General features: G+C 63.0%; 1 protein-coding gene across 3 annotated transcripts in view; it reads right to left on the bottom strand.

Moving 5' to 3' along the window:
* ABR (ABR activator of RhoGEF and GTPase) overlaps positions 1-21,219 on the bottom strand; it is a 42,229-nt gene that overhangs the window by 18,812 nt on the left and 2,198 nt on the right. The window contains exons 1-6 of one of the 3 annotated variants that reach the window (XM_074889838.1): positions 13,138-13,390; positions 8,219-8,403; positions 3,099-3,203; positions 2,335-2,520; positions 1,407-1,514; positions 669-729 (exon numbers count right to left, since the gene is read on the bottom strand). In XM_074889838.1, coding sequence (XP_074745939.1) covers positions 669-729; positions 1,407-1,514; positions 2,335-2,520; positions 3,099-3,203; positions 8,219-8,403; positions 13,138-13,198 — 706 coding nt within the window. In that variant the 5' untranslated portion in view covers positions 13,199-13,390. Of the gene's footprint in view, positions 1-668; positions 730-1,406; positions 1,515-2,334; positions 2,521-3,098; positions 3,204-5,007; positions 5,507-8,218; positions 8,404-13,137; positions 13,391-21,219 lie in introns of those variants that run through there. The other 2 variants (XM_074889837.1, XM_074889839.1) reach the window with 2 other exon arrangements.

Genomic DNA, 21,219 nt, shown 5'->3' with positions numbered 1-21,219 from the left:
AAGCAAATGGGGACCCCTCCCTATCGCCATCCCCGCGGCACAGCCCAGGCAGAGGGGGTCCCCCCGCCTGCCCCAGCCCCTCACTGTCCCGCTGCCGGCACAAGCCCCTGCCCAGCGGGGAAGGTGAGCGCGTGGCCGCATGTGCTGGAGCCAAGATGATTCAATAGAGCCTGGAACAAAGACGCTCCCAACTTCAGGCTGCAGAGCACGATGTAGCCTCCACCCCCCAGAAAGGACAGCCAGCCCCGGGACCAGCATCCCCACAGCATCGCTCCCCGCTGGCACCCGAATTCAGAGCCACCCCCCTCGCCTCACCATAGGTGCAGTTACAGCAGAGCCGGACGACGACGAGGATTTCCATGGCAGCCTCGTCTCCACGCAGCCATCTCTGCCGCTCCGTGGCAGCTCAGCCCGGCTGCGGCACGGCATCGGCCCCTCAGCATGGCTCTCGGCGCAGCCAGCGGGCGGGGAGGAGGGAGTGGGCAGGGGGTGGGGGGCTGCTGCACGCCCCCAGCATCCTAAAGAGCTGCGTGCCCCCCTCCTCACCGGCTCCGCACACGGGAACACAAAGGGCTCCGCTCGCGGGAGCCGCTCAGTAATTCATCCGCGCTGGTCCCGCACGCACACAAAAGGCTGCATCCCCCTCCCCACGCCCGCGCTTGCCGTACCCTCCATGGTGACAGACGTGTGGCTCTCCTTCGAGTCCTTGGGGCCTTTCACCTTCAGCTCCTAGGGAGGGAAAGGCCCATCAGAGCAGCCCACGAGGGGCTGGGGTGGGGGGGAAGGTCATTGCTCAAGGTCATGGGGTCCCCCCCACCCTTCCTGCACCCTGATATCTCCCCCAGCCCCAGCCTGGCCACACTAGAGGTCACAGATGGGTGCTAGGGTGGGGGTGTGGACTGTACAGGATGCTGCCCAGCAGTCAGGACATGGTAGACCCATGGGGCACCCTGGAGCAGGACATCCAGCCCCACTGCGGAGGGGCTGGAGGGAGCGGGAAGCCAGGCTGCACCCATACAGGTCCCTGTTTCTATAGGGGAGCCAGGTACAGAGATGCAGCCAGCAGGAGACGAGCCACAGGTGCCCAGCACCCAGCTCACTGGGTGGGGCGAGGAGGTACAGGCTGTACCGGCATCCCAGAAATGATGGCAGTGAGGGCTGAGCCTGACCTGAGCTTGCACAAGGCAGGGGGCAAACCCTCGCAATATTCAGAGACCACAACCCTCCAGCACAGCCACCGATGGCCCTGCCCCTGGGACAGTCCCGGAGTGTACCCAGGGCAGGGAGAGCATCTCTGCGGGGCAGACACGGTCGGCTCAGCCACGGGGGCAGCATTATCTGTCCTGTGCCGGGACAGCCCAGCCGTGGCAGCCCTGTCCCCCTGGCACAGCCCCGGCCCAGCTTACCTCCGAGATCTTTTGGAACTGGTAGTTGCTCTGGCTGCACTTCTCTGCTGTCTCCAGTGCGATTTTGTAGTTATCCACAAAGGCCTTGTAGACCCCCAGCTGGCTGGCCTGCGGGGAGTGGGGGTTAGCCAGGCACCCGGTGGGATGCTGAAGCCCCCTGTCGCAAGAGGGGCCAGGCAACCACCCAGGGGACACTGTCCAGAGCTGTCCCCTCCTGGCAGGACACTCTGCCAGACCATAACCAGATGGGGGGGCCACATGCTCGGCTCCCCAGGGAGAGCCCTCACCCAGGGCAGGATGGTGGGGCTCCTGCCCAGCCCGGTGCCCCCACAAACCTCTGAAATCTAGCAGAGAGGTAACGAGTGCCTGGACAACAGAGGCTAAAGCTACAGCCACTTCCTGGCACCCTTCAACCTGCCCTCTCCTCCTCACCTCCCCAGCATGGCCACAGCACCCATGGGCACAGCCCTTGTTCCCATTGCAAGTCCAAAGCAGCAGCAGGACCTGGAACGTGACCCTGGGGAGCCACCACCGCAGTGTCCACAGGCAGCAAAGAGGCAGCGACCTCCTGCCTATCCCCAGAGAGTCACCCCCACGCCTGGGCTCCCACCAGCCCCATGGTAGAACCACACCACACACCTGCAGCCAAAACCCCGCCATGGTTGCACCCAGGACCTGCCAGCTGTGGGCATCCCCGCTGCAGCGAGGGGCACGGGGTCTGCACTAACTCCCATTCTGGGATGGGAGGACTCGGGCAGGCAGCAGCAGCTGCTGCAGGAAGGGATGCAACAAGTCCCACGGCCACCGGTGAGCACGTGGCAGGGTGTGAGCTGAGCCATGCCATGGGGCTGAGCCCCACAGCATGGTGCTCCATCTCCCTGGCCCTCCTCCTCTTCCAAGCGGAGCAAGCCCCCGGGAAGGCGCATACCAGCTTCTGGAAGAGGTGGCCCATGGTGACGTTGCTGTCCCACTGCTGCACCTTTGGGCACAGGCTGTCATAGAACTCCTTGTGGATCTCGTAGATGTCCTGGATCTTGTAGAAAATTGTCTCGATCTGCTGGAGGGTGAGGACAGGCTGCGACGTAGTGGCCGTGGCCTTCAGTGGCTTCATAGGCTGCCGAAGGAGGAGAAGGAAGAGTGTTTGAGATGAGGGCTGGGAGGGGAACACAGACGAGGGGGATCTCAGCCAACAGCGAGGACTACCCGGGATAGGTCCCAGCTGACAGCCAGACCAAGGGGCTGCTCCTGGCTTGTGCATCCCCACAGACTTCCCCATGGCGGCAGTGACCTCCATGTTGTGCAACAGCGTCTCTGCCACGAGGGCCAGTGAGTCCGCAAGAGGAAGCGGGGCTATAAATACCTCCCTGCCAGGCACACTGGCAGCAGTGCGAGGCGAGATGGGGGTGGCTGGGCCAGAGCAAGGCTGGTTCTGGTGTGGCTTCTGCGCCTTTGCTCCTGCCCAGGTAACGCCCAGGCCAGGCCTGCCTGGGGGAGGCTGTCCAGGAAGAAATGACTCCATCCATCCATCCATCTGTCCGCTGATCCACCCGTCCACCCATCCATCCGTCCATCCATCCACCCACCCACCCATCCATCCAATCACCCATCCATCCATCCATCCACCCACCCACCCACCCACCCTTGCTGGCAGACATCCCTGGATGGGGTGTCTGGCCCGGGGGCCGTGCTCACCAACAAGAGGGCCTCCAGCTGGTTGATGTAGATCTCCTCGCTGGCCAGGAAACCAGAGAGCACCAGCTTCCGCATCTCCAGGCCTTTGCCAGCATCTCGTTCGCCCTGTGCAACACAGCAAGAAGCCTGGCTGAGCCAGCAAGCGGCACGGGAGGAGACTCCTCATCCCACCAGCTCATCCCTGGCATCCCCGCGTGGGCATGTGTCCCCGCCAGCATCAAGGAAGCTCCATGGCAAGGGCTGGGCACGTGCCTGCTGGGCGGCACAGCCAGGCTGGAGCCAGCTGGGAAGCCACGGGCTGTACTGGCTTCGCTCCCCTCCCAGCTCCCGGCTGGCCAGGAGCCCGGCACTGCTGGCAGCACTCCAGGGTGGCGTGCGGCATGGCAGGACTCTCCCAGAGCAGAGTCCAGAGGCGCCCGGTGAAGTCATGCCCGGCAGTGGATGGTGCTGCCACATGATCAAGCACCACCCTTTTCCCCCAGCTAAGGCTTTCCCAGGAAAGTGCCACCCCAGCGGTCATTTCCCGGTGGCACCGGGGCAGGTCCCGGGCTGTGCGGGGCCCCGCTGCCGCTCCAGCAGCTGGCAGCTCAGCCCGTGCCCAGCTCTGCGGCAGAACCGACGCTCTGGTGGCACGACCCTCGTGGCAGGGAGATGGGTGATGTGTGGCTGGGCTGGGGGGGCTCTGAGACCCTCAGCGAGGCTCTGCCAGCACCCAGGCATGGGTGCCACAGCCCCTGGGCTGCCTTGAAACACCTGGTGTGCCTTGGCCTCCCCCGTTAAAAATAACACTTGGGAACCAGGCTTTGCCACACAGACAGGGACCAAGCAGAGCCACAGGGATATCGGTTGCCCCGGGCAATGAGCAGCTCAGGGTGGTTTGAGGGGGATATTGGTCCTGCCTCACCTCTGCCCATGCTGCCTGCCCCTGCCAGCCCTGGAAGCTGCAAACACCGAGGGGGGCACAGACCTGGGGTGGGCACGGCCACTGATCAGCATCTCCGTGTCCCACTCTGGCATCTGCCAGCCAGCCCTGGGAGGGCTGCTGTGCCAACTGGGGTGCCCACCCCATGGCCCCCTGTCAGGCTGCACCGGTGACCAGCTCAGCAGGGGGGTGTGGAGGGGGAGCAGTTTTGTGTGCTGGGAGCTCACAGGCTCTGTGCCACCGATTAGTCACGGGCTCTTCCTGCTTCCCTCAGCCTGGGCCCTGCGCAGGAGCTGGGGAGATAAGGGGCCCATCCGCACCCAGGGCCCGCAACGCCCCACGGGGACGATGCCAGCTGGACCCCCATGACCCAGAGAGGCAACCCTAAATCAGGCCTTGGTGGCCACCCTGTGCAGAGACCCCAGGGAGAGTGGGGCCGGAGCCCTCCTCCAGTCCTGTGCCAGCCCCCTGCAGACATCAGGGTGGGCGAGAGAAGGGTGCTGGGCTGTGCCTGCCAGCACAGGGGTCCCCTCGGTGCCACCCCCAAGCACCAGGGTTTGGGGCCATTTAGGGGTTACTGGTGGCCATGCAGTGGGGCAGTGGCAGCGTGTGGTCCAGCCCCTACCTGAGCAGCCAGCGCAGGCTCTGCTGAGCCACACAGCCCCCCCCCAGCAGCACGCATGGCCCCCGCTGCCCCACAGGAGGAAAGTGGGGTGCTTGCCCCACTCTGCACAAGCGACCCGCTGAGCCCTTTGCACCCGATGCCAGGCGCAGCCCTGCCCCACGCCCCCAGCCTCAGGCAGTCCTGGAGGAGCAGCGGGGCTGCAGTGATGCTCCCGCTGCCCCCCCCAGCTCTGCCCCCCACAAGCACATGCCACACCGACCCAGGAGCTGCCCCGAGACCTGGGCGTCACCAGTATCAGCAAGATGTCCCTTGTCCCCCCTACCCACCGCCCAGCATGGGAGCGGGGTGCCCCCACCGCCCACCTTCTCGCCGGCCGAGAACGGAGACCCGGGGCTGGTGGGGGTTCCCGGCTCAGAGTCATCTTCATCCTCCAGCACTTTATCCAGGTATCCTATGGCCTCCTCTTCATCCTCCATGGCTGGCCAGGCAGCGGGGGGCAGAGGGGACCCCACAAGGCTCCAGGTGAGGGGCTCACACGGCTGAGCCGGCCCAGCCTGACTCAGCCCTGGATGCCGGCCACTGCCGCGGGATGAAAGGAGCCATTATGGGATCCCCAGTGCTCCCGCCTGCCCCAGCTCGGGCCTTCGGCCCCGGCGTCCCGGCCGCAGCGTCCGGCGCTCCCAGGGCGGCTGCACAACCGCCTCTGAGCGGTGGCGGTGGTGGCGGCGGCAGCTCTGGGGTCACCAGCGGTGGGACAAGAAGGACAGCTTGGCTCTCCCCTGGCCTCCGCTCACCCCCGGGGGGGCCGCCAGTGGTGGAGGGCCGCTGCCCGCCGCCCTGCGCCCCAGCCAGCCCCGCCGCTCCGCCCTGCACGCTCGCTACAGGAAATGCATCTCTTGGCGCTGGAGGTGGGGCTGCTCCGTTCGGCGGAGTGTGGTCAAGGCTGGGGAGCGCGGCAGCCGCCATCCCCGAGACGGTTCTCCCAATGCTGACAGAGCTTGGCGTGTCCAGCGAGACCCGTGGGAAAGGGTCCCCTGCCCCCCGCCAGGCCCCCCGCGCCCTCGCCCGACAGAGCAGGCAGCAACGGGAGAGCACCCGTCTGCCTGCTGTGGCCCCCCGGTCCCCCCGTGTCCCATGGGCAGGCAGAGAGTCAGACCATGGGGATTGCCACCAGCAAGAAGTGACCTTGGAGGGCAGCAGCATCATACGGGGACCTGGTTCTGCACCCCCAGAAGGGTACCGGACCTCTCCCAGAGGGGACTCGGGGCAGGGTGAGGCTGCTGACGTGTGCCTTCCCGCAGCATCTGCCCTGCATCCCACGGGGATCAGCGCTGGCACCTCACCGCTGCCCCAGCCTGACCACAACCCTGGGGCGGCTGGGGAGAGGGGACACGAGCAGCAGCGTGATGCCTGTGAGGGACATCGTGGGCCCCGGCAAATGGGGCAAGAATGGGCTGGAGAAGGGGACACTAACGCAAGAGCTGTTTCAGCAGTTTCCCCCCACTCCTCGGCAGCAAAAGGGGAACCAGCAGCCGCATGTGCTCTGCCCGCAGGAGCCAGCTCTCCTCCCCGTGCCTGTCCAAGCCTGGAACAAACTCCTGCTGCAAGAAGTGAGAAGGGACACAGACACGGGGACTTTCCAGAGCCCGTGCCCAGCCCTGTGGCCATGTCACAACTCAGGCTTTGCCCACCCTTTGCTAAGAGGGGTCTGTGCCAGGGTACTGGGACCCTGCCTGCCACAGCCGGGTCCCCAGAGTGGGGAATACTCCCTGCCCAGGGGAAAGCCACCCACAGTGCCAAACCCAGCAGTGCCCGAGCAGGGGCTGAGCCACCACCCTACGCCATAACCACGGTGCTCGTGTTTCCCAGGTGGGAGAGGGAGAGACAGGCTGTGTCTGCACCCAGCAGCCGGGGGCCCCAGACATGGTCCCAGCTGCCCCAGGAGCTTGCAAGAAGAGATGCTCCACCAGAAACCTCCTCCAGCCCCCCAAAAGGCAGTGACACCAGCCCTGCCTCACCGGAGAGTGATGGGACGAGCCTGGCACCCTGTGTGACCAGCCATAGCGGGACCCACACCCATCGCGAGGTTGGACACGCAGGATTAAACACGCTGGTATTTAGGTGGTGCTCTGCTAAGCCCCCGCGCAAGCAGCTCTAGATAAAGAGATGGAGACAGAGCTGGTGCTGAGCTCCAACACTTCCCAATCCTGTTAGTGCCAACCAAACCAGCTTCACCGCCCGCGTCCAGACCCAGCATGCTCCAGCAGCCCCCAAGGGCTTTGCCACTGTCCCCCAGGGTCTCCCCCCAGACCCGCTTGCCCAGGGCCACCCTCTGCTCTCCCTGCTGGCCCCCGGGGACGGAGCCCCATCGCCCATCCGTGGCCAAAGCCCGGCACCGGGGTGTCAGGGCTGGGGCTCGCAGGGCTGTGCCCATCTTGCTGGGGGACAGGGGGCCCTGAGCCCGGGTGGTTTGGACCCAGCTCCGGGACAGGGTCCTTCGCGCAGGGGGGTGGCAGGGGGGTGGCAGGGGGGGTGGCAGGGGGAGGTGGCAGCCTTCCCGCCCTCCCCAGGGCCTGCGCTGGGTGCCGGGAGGAGGATGCTGCGCAGCAGCGGGCCCTGCGGAGGAAGCCACACCTCTCGCCTCCTCTGCCTCAGCATCCGGGTTAAGGGCTTAACTCTTTCCACAACAAAAACCTTCACGTTTCCCAGCCCGGCATCCTGCCCCGGCCAAGCCCCAGCCCGCTGCGGGACCCCGGCCGCTCCCCCAGCCTGGGCAGCGGCAGGCGCCGGGGGGGCTCCCTCCAGCCAGGGGCCAGTCGGTCGCTCCCCGCACCAGCCCCGAGCCCTGTGGCGAGGGGCCAGAGGCACCCGCTGCCCTGCCAAGAGCCCACCGCTCCAGGGCACACACTGGGGACGGCAGCCCCACCACCCCCCGGGGCTTTACAGAAACTTTTATTGCGGAAAAACATTTTTTCCCTTCGGTTTCCCGCCCCGCAGCGTTCCAAGCATCCCTCCTGTGAACCATCCGGGATAAACCCCCAGGGCTTCCCGAGGATGCTCTCGGAAGAGCGGAGGGAGAGGAGGGGTTAAATCCAAGTTCCCCAGAAGAGGAGGGGGGGACAAGGTGTCCCTCCCCGGCCGGCGGCTCGTCCCCAAGTGCCACTAGATGGAGCCGGCAGCCCGGCGGAGCGGCTGCGCCCTGTCCCCAGGGACTCCCCGGAGTGGGGGACCCCGGGCACCCCACGCTTCCCAGCAAGCCCGGCCGGGCTCCAGACCCGCTCCCCGCTTTCCGACCAGCCTGTGCCGTCCTGGCTCTGCCACCGGCATGGCACGACGGGGCAGGGCCACACCGTGTGCCACAGACGTGGCACCCTCACCACCAGCAGCAGAACAGGGGGCTGCGCCCCGGAGCCCAGAGAGCCACGGCCAGCAGGGTTTGGGGAGACAGGGGACAGTCCCCCAGGTCACAGCAGCACCAGAGCAACCCCGACACTGCTGACACAACCGAGCCGGGCACCTGCAGCCCCAGCTTCAAGCACACCCAGTGCAATGCTCTGCATCCCGAGCACCTACCCCTGTGCCGAGGCCATCGGTGGGTGTGGGCGAGACACTGTCCCCGCTCTCCTGGCCACGGGCGCTGAGCTGGGGGGACATGGTGGGCGACTCGTCGATGTAGGGCATGGTTTCTGAGCCCTCCGGCAGTGCCTTGGGCTCCTCATTGCCCTCGGCGTCGTACTCGTCCGCACCGTAGTTGAAGTCTGCCAGGGGAAGAGAGGGTGGTGGTGAGCATCCAGGCAGCAGCACAGCCGAGGGTCACCACACGTGCACCCCAACCACCCCAGCCTGTGGCTACCTGTGGGCAACTGACCCTGTGTCCGATACCTGGGGCCACGCACGGCCACACACACCCACACCCGCAGTCCACCCCAGCCCTGTTGGCCTCAGCTGCCTGCTTTCTGCCTGCCTGGCCGAGCAGGCAGGGCATCACACAGAGCATCCTCAGCCCCGCAGGGCATCCTCCGCTTGACACACTACCCCATATTTGCATAATTAACAACATCGAGAGTCCACGGGCCTCCTCTGTGCAGGGACAGCTGCTCTGCCAGACGCCCTGGCCCCACGCGATGCCCGCCCGGCGGCTGCTATACCCATGCCATCCCCGGGGAGGAATGGAGCTGGGCTGGCAGCCATGGTCGCCGTCCTCCCTGCTTCCCCACATCCATCCTCCTCGGAGCGTGGGAACGGGTGCCAGGATGCCTGGCTCCACAGCATGGAGGACAGTGCCACCACCCCAATCCCCCGCCCCGAAGATGGGGAATGGTGGCAGCTCCATGGCGGGTGGGCACCTTGGGCTACACTGCAGGGGCAGAAGGGGTCTCTGCTTTCCCCAGAGCAGGATGAGGCCACCACCATGCCAGGCCAGCACCCATTTTGGATGCTTCATGCTGTCCCACAACCCCCTCTTCGCCCATGGCCCAGGGGAACCATTTTGGGGATCTGGAGCCCCAAGTGGGAGCGGGAGGGGGGGCCTCGGGGTCTGTGGTGGGTCCCCGGGGCACAGCAGGGGACTGGGGTACATCCTAACCTGTTACCATGGAAACGGCAGCGGCTCGGTGGTGGTGGTGGGAAGAGGCGGCTGCAGCAGCCCCGAGATGCTGACAAAGGGGAGGGGGAAGGGAGCCCGGCTGCGGCAGGGGAGGCCGCGGGGTGCAGCCAGCACCCCCACCCAGGGCCTGTGGCCAAGACCCCCCCGGCAGCTCCCAAAGAGGTGGTGGGCACAGTTTGCCCAACCTGACCCAGTGCCAGCCCCTCACTCCCCTCCCCACCCAGCAGCCCCACGGCTGTCCCCACAGGCTCTCTGGGCACGGACAGTGGGGACACCTCAGCCAAGACCCTGTCTGATACCCTGGCCAAAACAGGGCGTACGGGGACTGGAGCAGCCGTCCCAGACCAAACCTCACACCGCTGCCACTTTGTGCCCCCATGGCCCTGCCACCCTGGCTGAGGCCTCCCCTGACTCCCACCAACACCACTCAGCACATTAATATTGCATTTGGCTTCATATTGAAAGTGAATAAATCTTTAAATCAAAGAGTGCTGTGAAGCCTGCTCAGGTCGGGAGCCCTGCCAGTGCTGGTGGGGAGGGATGGGGGGGTCCCATCCTGCATCTGGGGGTGGGATGGACAAGAGCCCTGACATGGACCAGATGCATCCTGGCTCCGCCAGGACACCACAGCCCCTCTCAGACCTTGCTTCATTAGCAATTAGCAGCTAATAATCATTCCTCAGAGACTGGGGTGCCACCCTCACTGGGCCACTGCAGCACCCATTCAACCCAGGAGCTGACTGGGAATGAATGAGCTAGATGGGCAGAGATGGGGAGCCCGTAGCTTCCCCCCGTCTGCAGCTTCCAGAGAAAGGGGATCCCCATCTCTAATCTGTCCTGTCTCCTCGTGGTGGGATGTCCCTCATCCCTCCTGCCTTCGACGGCTCCTACCTGGGATGCCTCTAGCACTGGTCAGGAGCAAGGCAGCATGAGGTACGTTAGCACTGGTGTCCCCTCCATGATGGCCACCTCCCCTGGACACCCACCCCACATAGCTCCCCTGAGCCCACACAACCGGCTGCTGTCCCCGGGCTGGGGGTGCCCCAGAGGAACCCAAACCTCTTGCCCAAGCACCCTTCCCCATCAGATGGGGTCTAAGAGGGAGCCAAGGCAGCAGCAAGGGCACAAAGCTGACCGTCCCCACCAGGCACACCAACTCAGAGGCCATCAGGCTCCACCACCTCCCCTCCACCAAGGCCAAGGTCTGCAGCTCCAGGCTTAACGGCGGGGCGGGTAATGGGGGCACCCAGGGTGGCACCAACACTGTGGAAGACCTGACAACCCAGGCTGGGGTGGCTCGGCAGCAAGGTAACGAGGAACACAGCTTTAATGAGGCGCCTAGGGACCCTGGGAGGTGACACCTGCAGCGGTGCAGGGAAGAAGGCAGCATCGATGGCACAGAGGGGGAAGGGACAGGCCTGTGGGGACACAGGAATGACCCAGCTCTCACGCAGCCATTGCTCCCAGCCGGAGCAGATCTATGTCCCAGTCCCAGACCCGAGTTGGGGATGAGACCTACAGGCAGTGCCCCAACAGGCACCCAGGGAGAGGGACCCTGCACTGCCCATGGGAGGAAAGACAGAGCCGTATCCCCACGGCTCCAGCTGTGTCTCCAGCTGTGCCACCCACAGCCCTGCAGTATTTACGGGGCTCTCACCTGGGGACACGGGCAGAGGGACCTCCCCAGCACCCACTGCAGGGAGGGAACCAAGCACCACCAAGCAGCCAGGATGGGGCGAGGGGCACACTGCTGGGTGAGGGGACATGGAGGGGCTGGCCCCTCTGTCTCCCTGACTGCAGGGTGCTCCTGCCACCCAGCCAGCCCAAACCGAGCGCCTCCCTCCTTCCCCCGCAGCTGCATTGCCCCTGCAGCCTGTTCCTGTGCCCGTGCCAAAACCCAGCGCTATTTTTGCTCCCGTTTTTCAGCAGCAGTGGAAATCCTCCTGCTCCACCCCAGGCGTGGGGACCGAGGGGAGGGAGGTAGCCTGGCCCAGAGGAGTCACTTTGGCGGGTGAGGACACCCTGACCTGAAACAGCCTTGTAACCCCAGCTCCTGCACACAGCCCTGCGGCCCTGAGATGGATCCAGCCCCACGATGCACCAAGGGCTGGCACCCATGGGATGCTGACACCCATCAAGGCAGGGGTCCTGTGGGCTGGCACATGGATCCAGGAGGGTGACAGGGCCAGGAATGCATCCCCACAGGGGATTATTTTCCCCAGGAGAATATTTCCATTCTGCCATGTCTTCCCAGGTCTGACCCAGGCTAATCCCAGCACAATGGTTCCCAAGGGGAAGCACAGCCAAAGGCAGCAGCCAGCTCCTGCCCAGCCCAGGCAGAGGCAGCACAGGGTGGCATTTTCTTCACTTTCCAGACAAGCATGTGCTGTTCCCCGGCACCCCAACAGTGCACCAGCACACCCCAATGCTCTGCCGTCCTATCCCACTGCTGGGAGAAGCCCAACATCCGCACAGACCCTGCAAGGTTTTGGGGAAACGCTGCGGTTTCCCTGTGCCTGGGTGAAAATTCACCATGACAACACGGATGCGTGAGCTGGCCTCGGACCTGCCTCCGCAGGCCTCCTCCAAAGGGTGGCTTAACACAAATAGCATCTCCTCCGTGCCGTCACCACCTTCCCCAGTGTGATGAAGGCAGGACCCTGCCCCACATCCCCCAACACTTGGGCACACCGAGCAGCCCCCCCTGTGCCTCTTCCCTCCAGGGTGAGAGTAGCTGGAGCAGGATTCGGGACAGCAGAGCCATCGCTTTGCAGAGATGCTGTGGCTGGGAAGGAGGACGCGGAGGCTGGGGCTGGATGTGGCCTCTAGGCTCCAGCCCAGCCGCCTGCACAAGCTGCACGGCTGTGCCGGACCCTGGGGCTGCCGCTGCTGGATGCAGCCCCCGGCTATGGGTGTTGGAGACTTTGGGTTGGAAAACTTGGGGGGACTCACAGCTATGCAACGTGACCCCCTGCTCCCTCCAGGCCACAGCAGCTGACAGATCTGTCCAGGGGGCACCGTGCCCCCCTGCTTCAGAGCATCCCACCTTCCCATGCACCCATGTCAAACCTCTCTGCCCCACAAACACCAGGCTCCAAGCTCAACACTGCACCCTGAAGCCCACCTCCGGGGTGCCCACGCAGCTCAATGCCCTCCCAGAATGAACAACGGGGACCCCGTGACCAAGCCCCCCCCAGTCCCTTAGCCGTGTCCCTGATTCCCTTGGCCACCGCTAAGACAGCTGCCACGGGACTTGGACCAGCACGGCTGCAGGGTTTGTTCTTCCCTGCTGCCCGTCTGTGGGATTGGGGGGGGAATTCACACCCCTCAGACTGCTGCAGGACGCCCCCGGCCCCGCTGGCTGCCAGCCCCCGGGTACCAACACTGCGTTGCCACAGCATCCTCGGCGCAGCACCTCGGAGCTCGCTGCAAAAATCACGGCTGGGGAAGAGGTGCCTTCCCACGGCCACAGAGGGATGGGACCCAGGGCAGAAAGCCCCCACAACACTCAAGGATCCCTGTGGGCAGCCACCAGCTGTCAGGCTGCTCCAGCTTCCGTGAGCCCCACGGCGCCAGGGCCACCGTCACCCATCCTGCTCATGCAGCCCCCCGGAGCGGGCAGTAGGTCCCCAGAGCCTGAGGGATGCTGGACCGACTCCGGCCAGTGCTGCTCTGCCACCGGAGCGTGCGGGATGCTCAGGGAGGGGATCGCAACCCCCTGCCAGCATCGCCTGTCCCCTGCCAGGGCTCAGCTCAGCCCGGGAGCCCCCCAACACAGGATTGCCGGCACAGCATCCCTCCCCAACGCGACGCAGCGTTACACAACAGGTAGAGGGGACCCACCACCCCGGCCCCCCCTCGCCGCCCCCCAGCCCAGGCCACGTACTGCTGTAGAGGGTGTCGATCCAGGAGAGCCGTGGCAGGCCGCGGTGGCTCAGCGGCTCCATGCTCGGGAGGGCTGCGCCGGCTCTCAGCCCCGCCAGCCGGTTCTCATCTCACAACAAAGGCGGCGGGCGAGGGCGGGAGGCGGGGGGCTGCAGGCCCAGGCGGGGGCTGGATGGGAGAGCCGGGCACAGCCGCTTGCCCAGGCACTCGGCGGCTCTTCTGCCAGGGGTGCCCAGGGAAGGAGGTGCCGCCTGGCAATGGCAGCGCGTCCCGCCTCCCGCCCCTGCCTTGCCGGGGGGAGCCGAGCTTAGCGTCCCCCCGCACGCAGCCACGCCGACCCTCCACAAGGGTCTGGGGACCAGGGAGGAGGAGGAGGGGATGGTGGTGGCACAGGGGCATGCGGCTCCCGCCAGGCCACACCAAGGAGAGTGGGGGGAAAGGGGGAGCCTGGCTCCATCATCCTTTCCACCACGGTCTTCTCTCCTTCGTATGACCCAGTCATGCTGTGCCCCCTTCCCACCAAAGCCTCACCAGCCCCTTAAACCTCTATGGCTGAAGGACACAGGCTCCTCCTGGCCCCGCTCCCCCCAATTCTGGTGGCTGCGGCAGGAACCAGGACCTCCAGGAGCTGGGAGCTGCCCTGCCCCATACAACTGGGGTCAGCAGAGTGGGGCATGGGCAGGCAGGGGTTAAACTGCCCTCCCCAGCTGCATGTAGCCAAAGGAAATATAAAGTGCCAGATTCATCAACCCCAATATGTCAGGGCGCCAGCCAAGCGTTCAAGTGCAGAGAGTGCCCTCGTTCAGCCTGTGCCGGCACCGCTGCCCTGTCCCGGCGGTGCAGGCAGCATCCCTTGCCAGTGCCCTCGGCCGCATCCTGCCTGTGGGCTCAGCCATGCGGGGAAGGGCCTGGACCAGGCGCCAGGGACAGATGGGAACCAGGCAGGAGGGATAACGCTCCGCCGGGCACAAGGGGAAGGTAGAGCCACTGGAGCGTGAAGTGCCAGGACGCGGGTGGCATTGGCAACCACCCCAGCTGGGAAACCTGAGGGGACCCTGCCAAGGCACTGCCACCACCTGATCTCCGCTCCCAGAGGTGTCCACACCAGGCTCGGATGCAGCTGATACATTTTGGGGGACCGTAGCAATGCCAAGGCTGTGGTTCAGCACAGCTGGGGCACATGGAGCCACCGGCACCTGGCATCCAGGGTGAGGAGCCACTGCTGTCCCCAGCATAGCCCTGACTCCCCGGGGGGCCATATCCAGCCCCAGTGTGGCAAGGACCCACACCCACAGCCCCCATGGGCTCTGAGTCACTGGGTGCTGCGTCAGCAGCACAGGGTGCAGACCCCCAGCTGCCATTTCCTACCCCTCGCCTGCCCCACTCCCAGGTATTTTTGGGAGCCAAGTGCACCCCACACACCAGCCACCCCATGGGATGCTGCTGGGCACCACCACCCCCCTGCGCTACCCACTACCAATGCTCCCCTTGTCCCCAAGCCATTAGCACGGGCAGTGCCAGCCCTGCCCAAGGGTGCCCACAATGTGTTTGCTGCTCTCCGTCCCCCACCAACTCCATTTGTTCCTGCCCAGGCTCCAGCTTGGTACCACGGCCTGTCCATACTCTGTCCCTTAAAGGTTCCGACGGAGAGTCCCCTCCATCCTCCACAGCCAAACCCCGTGCCCCTGCAGCCCCCACAGCCCGCTGCAGCGTGGGGCCCTGCCGCCCGGCGCAACGAGCTGCCCGGAAGGCAACAGCGGTTCGGCTCAGCACATCAACCCTGTTCACAGCAGGAAACCGCGCTCTGCTCGCACCTCGGGGAGCACCAGCATCAGCAGCAGCAGCACAAGGTGCAGCTTCTGCCCCTCCGGCACAGCGGCTGCAGAGCCATGGGGCCCACAGGCAGCCCACAGCTCCCCCAGCGTGGCTGGTTTTCCATGCACAGCTCTCTGCACACACGTAGCGGTTTTTCCACACGCTTCCACTGGCTGGACACACTTCCTGGCCACTCCTGCCCATGGCACCAGCCTCTCCACGCCACCGTGCAAACCCCACTTTGCACATCTTCCTTTTCACCCAACACAGTGCATGAGCTGAGCACTTGGATGAGCCACCCACAGGCCACCAGACCCCTGGAAGTCCTCCGCTGGCGTGACACCACGCTGCAGGCCTGGCCAGCACCCTGCAGCCCAGGCAGGGGGTGTCCCAGAAAACCTCCCCATGCATCAAGATGCCCAGACCAGAGCCACTCCTCTGCCGCACCCAACGGGCCTTATCTGGCTGCACACACCAACCCTGGCAGGTGTCCTTGCACAGCCCGGACAAAACAGCCCCACCAAAACATTGGGCTTTATTTTTACTTTGTTTTTTTTTCTCTTTTCACCTTTGCAAAAACAACAACAACAACAAAACCGCAAAACAGCTGAGTCTCCTTCTCCTCTGGGGCCACAGGGAGCAGCCACCCACACCCAGGCACCCATCACCCTGCAGTGACACAGACCAGCCCTGGGTGACAAGATGCTACCAACTACATTCTCAAGCCCCCCTGCAACCACCCCCAGCTCCAACCGCGGCACAGCAGCAGCATCCCTGCAGCAAGAGCTGAAAGCCGGGTCCCGCGGTTCCTCCCCACCACCAGCTGGCCCCGCACAGCCTGCCTGGTGTCTGGCTGTCTGCCTGGCATCTGCCCAGCCCCTGCCCGTCAGCCCACGCATCGCTATTTCTGGACTCTTGTGCAAGAGGCTCCTCCAGCCACAGCCATATGAGCCTCAGCGCTTGCCCAGGGCCAGGACGAAGGTGATGGTGGGCACCCAGGGCTGTCAGTGGGCACCCTGGGCTAGCAGCAACCGGAGAGCGGCTCAGGAGCCACCTGCACCTCCAACACCAGAGTGGGGCAAAGGGGTGTTCCTGGGGGAAGAGTGGAGGGGGAGAGTGTGTTTGGGGAGCACCATGCAAGTGGCAGCGTTAGACACAGACTAAGAGTCCTTTGCTTGGGAGAGGTGAAGCCTACGGTGTCCTGGAGCCCACAGCAGGGACACAGCCAGTGCTGCAGAGCCCCGGGTTGCGGTGGGAGATGCCAGCTGAGAGCCCAACTTTCCGATCCTCTCCAGTACCCACTCTGCTGGGCTCTCTGGGAGGTCTGGGCTGTCCCTTGCTGGTGCAGAGCAGCAGCTATCCCCTTGCCAGTGGTTGCAGAAAGGAAAAAGAGGAATAAATGAAAATGTTTCCACCCTCCCCACTAAGGAGCACAGCAGATCCTTCCTGCTGGGTATCCTGAACATGCTGCTCCTCAGTCCAACTCAGCATTAAATTTCTCCCCTAGTATCACTTTCCTGCAGGATGGGAACCCCAAGGTCTGTGCTGCATCCGCCCCAAGCTCTGCTCACAGCCCTGGGGCACAGCTTAGAGATGCCCAGAGTGCAGGGCAGCTGCTCGAAGCCTCCTGCCCTTGGGGAGCCAAGCAGGGTGCCAGAGCTGGGCAGGTCCCCCCCCAGCAAACATGGGGAGGAGGGCAGAGACCCAACCACAGCAGCAGTGCCCTTGGCCTCTCAAAATACCAGGCAGAGAAGGAAAGAAAGGTGGTGGCTGTTTGCAGGAAAAAGCCTCTAATATCAGATGAAGGCCTGGGCCAGCTATCACATCATGTCTCTCTTCCAAGAGGGAGGAGATTGTGGCCATATCTGCCAGCGCCGCAGCCCCAGGCTGCTCCTCGCCCACCCAGCCCTGGTGCCAGCGCTGCCAAGATGGCTTGGCCAGGTTTGCTTGCCACCCCAGGACCCATGAAGGAGAAGGAAGAGGTGTTGGTTTGCAGCATTGGAACAAAAAACACCCATGGCAGAAAGCCCTGGTCTGAGCACAAAGGTCTCCCTATCTGCCAGATCTTCAAACAATCCCTGAACTTTGCAGCTGGGACTTATCTCAGGACAGATCTGCAGGATGTCCTCCCCAGTTCTGCTTAGGCTGGCCAGACTCTGCTCCCCAACTACAGCCAAGAGAGCCAAGAAGTGTTGCTGCTCCTGATCTACATATGCAGATTATCCCTCTTAGCAAACTGATATAGGAACTAGGAGTGGGAAAGCCATGTCTATTTGAAGATGTCTCTTGGGGCTGCAGTGAGGTCGGGGTGCTCCCTCCAGCTGCTCAGCCCTGGCCAGGCTCCTGGCGGCTGCTCCAGCCGATCTCAGCGGGAGGATAAACCCAGCAATGCCATGAACCAGGGGCACAGGTGCCATTTTCCTGGGATGGACACACACTTTAGTGAGCTGCCTTGGCAGCTCCCCTCTCTAACCCAAGGGAATATTAATCCCCAGCCCAGGGGAAAGCGTCTCCCTGCGTTCGCTGCTGCAGGGTTGGCCACAGCAGACAGCATCCAGCAGAAGACAAGAGCAGAGCCATCCGCTGGGATCCCAACTGGCGGCATCGCTGGTCACACTGGGCAGAAGGGGAGGAGGAACCAGCCGAACAAAGAGCCCTGCTGCACAGAAGTGTCTTTCCAGGGGGAAAAAAAAAAAAAAAACACACCAAACCAAATTTCAATAGACTTACAATGCAAATGTATTCAGGCCCCGCAGGGCACTTCTGGCTGTAGCCAGCCACCTAATGAAGGCTTCTTGCATGCCCTGCTGCTGCCACTGCTCCTACCTGGGGACCACCGATCGCCCCACAACCAGCTACTGCTGCACCGAGCCTGGGGGCCAGGAGGTCACCTCCAAGCTGAAGTGTTTGCCCCGATGGGAGGCACAGCCCATGGCACCAAAAGGGGAACTGCGTCCCTTTCTTCCCTTCTGCAGGGTGCTGGGGCAAAGCACACAGCCCAGCACCGCTGCCCGAATGCTGCTGAGCTGGGGGAGCTCAGCACTGCCTCTGCCCCAAATGCTGGGGGGCAAATACTCAGCCAGCCCGTCCATGCTCAGCTGACGGCACACAGGGACACGCGGGGATGCTGCAGCCAGACCCACCTCCTGCAAGGTGAGATGTCAGCATCTCTGCACCGAGGAGCGCAGGTACCACAGCCGTGCTGGCGGGGAGGAGGGAGCCACTCGGGGAACACTCACACCAATTTTGAGGATCTGGTTTGGAGGAGACACAGGTTAATGATGCTGGGAAGCAGCCAGATTCCTACTGCAACCATGCTTAGCTGACATGAGAGCCGATGGCAGAGGGGAGCAGGTCAGGGGAAAAGCCAGACCCAGCCATGACAACTTGTCAGCAGCTCACCCACCTGCCCGGTGAGAGGAACAGGGACCCCCGTCCCACGGCGCATCCATCCTGCTCAGCATTTGTGGGGTGCTGGCACCCAGAAGGGCTGTTTTTCCACCCAGTAAATGCTGCAGCCGCTGCCGGCTCTGCCCACAGCAGAGATCGCGGTGGTGCCCATGGGCAGAGCTGGTCACAGGTTTGCCCTTTGCTCTTCCAGCTCCTTTACAAGCCATCCACTAATCGACCATCACAGGGAGGTTACTCCAACAATCAGCACTTACTGCTCTCATTTAAAAACTATACTTTTAAAGGCTTTAAAACCTCCTGAACTTTTGCATTTGTTTATGATTTTCTTTAACAGTGCCAACCTGCCTCAGCGTTAACCCTGCAGTCCCGTCTGGGGCAGCGCTGCTCTCTGGGGAGGCAGCCCCATGTCAGGCAGGGGTTGTTGTCACGCTGCCATCAGGGGGGTTGGTGCAGAAAAGCCACCTCCCAAAATGCCGCCGGGCCCCAGAGCAGATGGAGATGGTTCAAAGGTCCCCCCAGCAGGCGCACACGCACACACACACACACGCTGCGGTTTTGTCCTCGCCCAGGCAGTTAAAATTAAACACTGAGACTCTGCCTGGCCTTCCCCGGCCAGAAGAGGAACTTCCAGCATCTTCAGAACCAAATAAACACTTTCCAACAGTGGGGAAATACAGTGAAGTAAAAATTTAAAAAATAAATACGAGGACACGGTGGTGGTAGATGGGCTCTCGGGGAGGGACAACTCCCACTCACACACCTCCCTGCTTCACACCAGCTCCCAGATCCCCTCCTGGTGCTAAAAGGAGGGGAAATGGATGCACTGGCTTCACCTTCTTGGGTGCTGCAGGGTCACCGCTCCTTCACCTCTTGCACACCACGAACTACCCCAGACAGAAAGAGATGCAGCGGGATAAACTCTGGACTTTGCTCACTAATTTCCATTCTCCTTTTGCTGGGGTTTTAGGTGATTTTCCAAGAAAGGGATGAGGAACATGCAGGGTCCAAGGCTGGCTCAGGACAGCAGGACAGAGCCCTGCCCACAGCACTGCCCCATCACCTCCCTGGCTGTGGAGCAGTTTCTCCGGGATAAACAGAGATGCCACTTTTGCAGTATCATGTATTTGTCAGCAGCAGCATGAGCTGAAAGCAGAGATGGAGCAGCAGAAACAAGCCCTGCCTTCACCCAAACCATGCCAGGAGCCCCCAGCATGACACCCATGGCAATCCAGTCCCCATCTGCGTGAGCAGGGATGAGGCGGCCAATGCTCTGGGGACTCCAGATGCCCCAGGGCCCTGTTCCCATCTCAGCCCTTGGGTCACACACCAACATCACCACCTTTCGGTGCTCACCGCCCTTCGAGGCAGGGACCCCGCTGCTGCCGGCAGCCTCCCTTCCCATTTCCCAAGGTACTAGTGAAGGCGGTGTGGCGGGGTGAGCAGAAGAGCCCATGTGACTCCAGGATCTTTCCATGACAGAAACTGTAATTCCAGCTAAACAGAGGGCTGGGGATTTCATTTACAGCACAGCTTGCAGCCGCAGCATCCTGCTATAACCAGATCCACCAGCCAACCCCACCGTGGACTATTCCAGCTATGCCAGCACTCCCCAGCCCAGAGCTCTCATTTCTGGGGTGCAGGGTACTGCACAGGGCAGGTCAGGGCCTCCCAAACCCAGCAGCCTTCCAGAGGAGCTTGAGATGCTCCCGCAGCATCCCAGCTCTGTGTCAAAGCCGATCTCTTTCTCCACTTCCCAAGGGCAAAGCAGGGAAACCCAGCGCTGAGTTTGTTCCACCTCTGCACGTGCTGCCCGGCACAAAGCATCTCCCGATGAGCATCATCACGTCCCTCCTCTCAGTCACCGGCACAGTCACCTCTTGCCCGCTCAGCTCACCCTCTCCTTGTGGTACCAACCCGCAGCACCAGCCCCTTTGCCCCAGACTCGTGCCTCGGCAGGAAGGAGGTGATGGAGGCAGCACCCAGCCAAAGAATCGCCACACCCTGGCACACCCCGACCACCTCCCGGCACGGCCACGCGCGGCACCACACATACTCAGCTGTGAGACCAGCTGTGTGTTTAGCCACAGGGACAGGTGATGGATGAGATGAAGGGAATTTTAGTCCTTTCCACGCTTCATTTTTGGCCATCTGCTCACTGACGCTCAGATTTTGTTGGTCCCGGGTGAGCTGGCACAGGCGTTATCTCAGATGCCAGGATCATGTATCTGGCTGTCACACGCGCTGCTCTCATGCAATAGCTGCAAAAAGGGGCATCTTGCAGATTTCCTTGCTTTAAATCAGATTAATAACAAGCTACTTAAAGGAAACCACTGTCTTTCCCTGGTAATTCCCATAAAGACGATATTCAGTGCTCTGTAGCTGGCTGTCCAGATAGCACTGCCGTAGGTTATGGTGAAACAGCTGGGGACCGACCGCGTTCAGCCACAGCCGCAGCACCATTAAGCTCCAAAATTCACATTAAAATACTGAGGGACCCAGGCGGAGCAGCACTAACTGAGTTACACACCACCCAGACTGCTGGCAGGAGAAGCAAACAGCACTGCGATCAGGAATTTTTAATGAAAAATAAAGAGAAGTGAGCAGAAAACAACGGGAGCACTAAGTTAACCAACTGTCCGGAGAAAGGGGGATCCAGGCAACGACCACTCGCATTTTACTGTACTCTCAAATTCTGCTTTTAAATGTCAGCGCCGTCAGTGCACACAGGCGTCCTTATAACACGCAACAAAGAAAAGCGCTGACGCTTGGGAAAGGCTCGGGACAAGGCTGGGGACAGCTCATCGCCGCTGCCATCAGCCAACCTCCGCGCGGAGCCCGGCCGTGCCACGGGGCAAGG

This window comes from Strix uralensis, chromosome 20 (genome assembly GCF_047716275.1).
Source record: "Strix uralensis isolate ZFMK-TIS-50842 chromosome 20, bStrUra1, whole genome shotgun sequence".
Taxonomy (NCBI): Eukaryota; Metazoa; Chordata; class Aves; order Strigiformes; family Strigidae; genus Strix; species Strix uralensis.
This window is presented reverse-complemented; position numbering and strand designations above follow the sequence as displayed.